This window comes from Stegastes partitus, unplaced genomic scaffold, assembly GCF_000690725.1.
Source record: "Stegastes partitus isolate 25-593 unplaced genomic scaffold, Stegastes_partitus-1.0.2 Scaffold823, whole genome shotgun sequence".
In the NCBI taxonomy this organism is placed as follows: Eukaryota; Metazoa; Chordata; class Actinopteri; family Pomacentridae; genus Stegastes; species Stegastes partitus.
The window spans coordinates 198,778-203,808 of record NW_007578554.1 but is presented as its reverse complement, the minus strand read 5'-3'; the positions used below and the strand labels follow the sequence as shown (position 1 = coordinate 203,808).

The following is a 5,031-nucleotide window of genomic DNA, read 5'->3' as shown; positions in this document are numbered from 1 at the left end:
GTGTGTAGTAGTGTGGTTGTTCTTTTCCAGCTGACGTCGTCTCTGAACGTTTGATTGTTTTTACGTGAACTTCGCTGCGTTTCGTCTGTTTGACGCTGAAACATTAAACTTTAACGTCCGACTGATTAAAACTTTATTTAAACCTCCTCAGATGGAGCTCCGTCGCCATGGAAACCAACCCAGCGACGCCCTCAGTAGGTGGCTTGGTCGCCACGACGAAGACCAGCGCGGCCTGCTGGCGCTGAACGTGCTGTTGCTAGGCGACAGGCAGAGTGGGAGGAGCTCCGTGGGGAACGCTCTGATTGGTCGGTTTGTTTTCCTTTTTGTCAACATTTTTAAAGTCGACCAGAAGTCGTAGTTTTTTATTTAACCTGCAGGCGGACACGAGTTCAGGACAGGCGCCGTTTCCATGACGACCGAGTGCCGCCGCCTCAGCCGACGGTTCCCACGCTGTTTCAGGCGTCAGGGGGCGGAGTCTGACCTCCTGCTCAGCGTGGTGGACACGCCCCCTTGCGTGCCCCGCCCACACGCCGTGCACGAGCTCTGCCCTGAGGGCGTGCACGTGATCGCCGTCGTTGTTCGAGTCGACCTGCCGCAAGAAAATACACACCTGGTGCAGCACGCGGAGGTACACACACACACACATACACACACAGACACACACACAGACACACAGACACACACACAGACACACACACACACACACCTAGACACACACATAGACACACACACATAGACACACACACATAGACACACACACACACACACACACACACACACACACATAGACACACACACACACACACACACACACACACCTAGACACACACACACACACAGTAACACACATGCAGACTTTGTGTGTCTTTGTGTGTATTTTGTGTCTTTCTTGTCATGTTGTGTGTCCTCCATCACTTCCTGTTTCAGCTCCTCTTCGGTCCTTCGTGGCGTCATCACGCCGTCGTCGTCTTCACGCATTCTGACCGCCTGAAAGAGGCGGAGCTTCAGCCGGCCGCCTTCCTCAGCCAGGCTGCTGATTGGCTGAAGGCTCTGGCGGAGGAGGCGGGGGGCGGAGTCTGGTTCCTGGACAACGGCTGTGATTGGCCGTCGGTCAGAGGGCGTCCGCTGAGAGAACAGATGATCCGCCTCTCGGCCAAGAACCACCACCGAGCCGCGAGGGTCCGGACTGACGGGTCGGTCCTTTAAACCTTAAATCATGAGACAGAACCACGGTCCTGCTTCTGGACCCAGAACCACCAGAAATACAGGAAACTCATCATGAGATCAGTTTTTATTTTAACTGAAGGATGTTAATGAATAAAATCAATGAATCTGTAACTAAATGTGATCAAATGAGAAACTGATCAGAAGTTCAGTCGCTGGTTTCATGAAACAGTTTCAGGAGAAAAACGATCTCCAGAAATCCTCAAAAAGTTACGAAATGTGTGAAAGATTTTGTGGAAAGAAAATAAATGTAATCATTGAAAAATGTGTTTTTTCTCATTATTAAAATCAGAACGTAAATCAGTTTGTTTGATCGTTTTATTAATGTTTTATTAAAGTTTTATTAAAGTTTTATTAATGTTTTTGAGACGTTATAATCGTGTTTCAGCCTCGTCTGTGTTTTGTGTGTTTTTATGATCATTTCTTGTCTTTTTATTATTTTTCTGGTCGTTTCGTCTCTTTGAGGTTTTTTTTATTTGACTGTTTTTTAAAAATATTGAAACAAAAAGTTCAGAAAGTTTCACTGAAGTTCTTTTGAACTTTGACTTTATTTGACCGTTTGCTGGTAAAAACGTTGCGGAGACGTTTTCTTTGTCAAACGTTTGTTTTATTCATTTAAAGCCCCGTTACACCTGCAGCAGCGCTCTGATTGGCTGCTTCAGAGGCGTCCAATCAGCTTCCTTGGACTCCTCTAGAAGGCGGCTGTCTGGAGGTTCTGGAGGTGTTCCCGGGCCCTGCTGCTCACCTGGACGTCTACCTGACGCTGCAGCCGCTGAGGGCGGGGCCTCTGCACAGCCCCTTGCCCTGCACCTGCAGGCTGCTGCCCCTGTAGGTGGCCACGCCCCTGCAGTCCACCTGCACGTCGGGCTGCAGCTGCTCCCAGAGCCTGGACGGCAGCTCCCGGTCCGGCTCGCCTGGACGGGTCAGAACCGGGACCAGATGAGAGGAGAAGCAGCAGAAGAAAATAAATCCGTTTTTATTTTACAAAGTCTGAATGTTGAATTACTTTGTTTTAATTTTTAACTTTATCTAAATAACGTCAGAACTTTGTTAAATGAGCTAAATGTTGAACAGTTTTGATGTGAAAGAAAAACACGAAAATTAAATATTTAAAAAATGGAAAATATATTTTTAACTGTTGTTTTACAGACTTTCATATTTTTCAGTGTTTCTGAGCAGAGCTGCGCTTTTTTATTTCACAGCCTAATTAATGAGGAATCAGCGGTTACCATGGTAACTGGGGACGGTCACTCTGTCTCCGGGGGCGGAGCCTGCAGGAGGAAGCAGCAGCTGTACGTCATCGCCAGGGGCGGAGCAACAGAGGAGGCGGGCCTGAGAAGCCACGCCCTTCAGTTTACAGGCCTTCACGTTGCATAGCAACACCACGAGGGAACCTCGCAGCTGCAGACAGGAAGTGGAATTATTCCAAGTTATGGGAGAGAAGAAGAGTTTATATTTATAAAATATGAAACGTTTGTAAAGTGTCTTTCTCATAAAATTAAACTTTAGAAAAATAAAGTTAATGTGAACAATAAGCAATAAAACTGAGCATCAGTCAATATTTAAAGTAATATTTTCAGAATAAAACAAAATTTGGTCGAATAAAGTTAATATAATCAAAATATGTAAAATAACAATGATCTTTATTATTAATATTACATGTTAGTAATGTTTTGGATGTTTTCAAAATAATTCTGGATCATTTCAGAGGAAAACAACAAATTAATAATTAATAATGTTTTCAGAATAATTGTGGAACATTTAATTCATCAAATAACATGATAAGAATAAATGTGGAACATCCTGGGAATCATATTGGAACCTTTTAAGAACAAGATCAAAACATAATAATATTATAAAAATAAACGATAATATTTTTTATAATAAAGTCAAATTATTCTGAAAATACATCTGGAACATTTTCAGAATAAAATCTGAAGGTTATAAGAATCAACATCTGAAACATTCTGGGAATACATTTGAACCATTTTTAAAATAAACTTGGAACACTGTCAGTATTGAGTCGGAACCCTTTCAGAATAAAAGCAGGACTTCCTGTTCACCTGGTCCAGGTGTGTCTTCTCTCCCAGCTTGCTGACCACCGTCCGAGGAGCGTTTTCTCCGACGTCCACCTCCTGAACCGTCATGGTGTCGGTCAGCGGGTGGCGGCGGACGGCGACGACTCGTCCGACCCTCAGGTCGAGCCGCGACACGTCGAGCTGAGGCTCCGCCCCCAGGGGGTCGGAGGCGGGGCGAGCTGAGGAACAAACCAAACGTCAGGAAGAGTTTTTGTTTCACCTCGTGTCCGACTCTCTGCGCTCACCTCTCCTCCGCCGGCTCGACTTCTCCCTCCTCACCTGAGAGGAGGGAGGGGGAGGGGCCGCCGAGACAGCAGGTGGGCTGACAGGTGAGGCGGGGGCGGGGCTAAGGCTGTGAGGGGGCGGGGCCTGAGACAGCAGCGCTTTGGCTGAAAAAGGGAAACAAAACATCAGCGTCAAAATGTTTTATTCATATTTGACACTTTATTAATAATTTTGAGACTTTTTATTTATTATTTTATTATTAAACGTTTTGTTGATTTTTTTTTATTTGTTTATTTTGTTGTATTTCTGTGAATTCTGTTTAACTTTTTCTGTCTTTCTCCTTTGATGCAGAAATTAATTTTTAACATCTTATTATTTATATATTTGATGATTTCTTAATTTTTTATTTTATTTCCATTATTTTGAAAAATGATTTGAATATTATTATTTATTCTTTTGTGAATAATTTGGGACTTTTATAAATATTTGATTCTTTTAATTAATAACATTTTTCAGGTTTTATTTCGTTCCTGTTTTTGGATTTATTTCTGTTTTGTTCAGGAGCAGAAACATTAATGCAGGAATTTGCGTCTGTTTTCTGTTTTCTGTCGACTCGATCAGGTTTTTATTAAATCAGAACCTGTTATTTAAATGAGACCACAGTCAGCAAAGCCGCTCAAACCGAACCAGCTGCAGCTTCCTGAGAGGTTCTGGACGGTTCTGCCTCCGAACAGAACCGATGGCTTTAAGAAAACCTTCTTCGTGCTGCAGTTTAGACGTAAACATGCAGCGAACTGCTTCACTCCAGAACAGAAAGGTGAACGCGGGACGAATTCAGCTTCAGAGTCTTTGATTCATCACGTCGACGCCTTCACAGGAGATTTATTATCATTGATTTGATCCATGAATCAGAAAATGCAGCAAACGGCCAGAAAAAAAGAACAAATGTTTTATAAATCAGGCTGAAAACCTTCAGAATGTAAACGTGACAGATTTCTGCATCAAAGTAAAAAACATCAAAGAAACATCAAAATATAATCACAGAATTCACATTCATGGAAGAAAATTAATAAAAGCTCAGAAAAAAAATCACAAAACTGATGAAACTCCTGGAAACATTAAAAAAAAAATCAAATCATCAATAAAAGTTAAACAAAGTGCTCAGAAAAATTAGTAAAATGTAAAATAAAATAAAACGAATTCACATATATACAATAAAAATCCAATATAAATAGTATATAAATATAAATACAATATAAATAATAAATATAAATATAAATGTGAGGCTACCGGTGCGTCTCCTCTGCTTGTCCTGAACCTGAGCTCTCAGCTGTTCGATGTCTTTCTTCAGCTTCGCATTTTCCACCAGAAGCTTCTTCTGCTCTCTGACCGACGCCTGCAGCACTGAAGCACAGAACCAGAACCAGAACAAACCCGGAGACTGAAACCTCTCAGACTAGAGATGCAGATTAAAGATTACAGATGCAGATTCAAGATGCAGATT

General features: G+C 42.4%; 2 protein-coding genes across 2 annotated transcripts in view; one reads left to right on the top strand and one right to left on the bottom strand.

Annotated features, from left to right (window-relative positions):
* The first annotated feature begins 151 nt into the window (after positions 1-151).
* LOC103365271 (GTPase IMAP family member GIMD1-like) lies at positions 152-1,206 on the top strand. Its single transcript, XM_008292674.1, has 3 exons — positions 152-305; positions 378-628; positions 928-1,206. Exons 1-3 carry the CDS (start codon positions 152-154, stop codon positions 1,204-1,206), a joined length of 684 nt encoding a protein of 227 aa, XP_008290896.1.
* Positions 1,207-1,809: 603 nt separating this feature from the next.
* aimp1b (aminoacyl tRNA synthetase complex interacting multifunctional protein 1b) overlaps positions 1,810-5,031 on the bottom strand; it is a 7,845-nt gene continuing 4,623 nt past the window's right edge. Inside the window, exons 3-7 of the mRNA XM_008292673.1 lie at positions 4,818-4,931; positions 3,548-3,691; positions 3,288-3,481; positions 2,454-2,625; positions 1,810-2,138 (exon numbers count right to left, since the gene is read on the bottom strand). Of these exons, the coding sequence (XP_008290895.1) occupies positions 1,978-2,138; positions 2,454-2,625; positions 3,288-3,481; positions 3,548-3,691; positions 4,818-4,931 (785 nt within the window). The 3' untranslated portion in view covers positions 1,810-1,977. The remainder of the gene's footprint in view (positions 2,139-2,453; positions 2,626-3,287; positions 3,482-3,547; positions 3,692-4,817; positions 4,932-5,031) is intronic.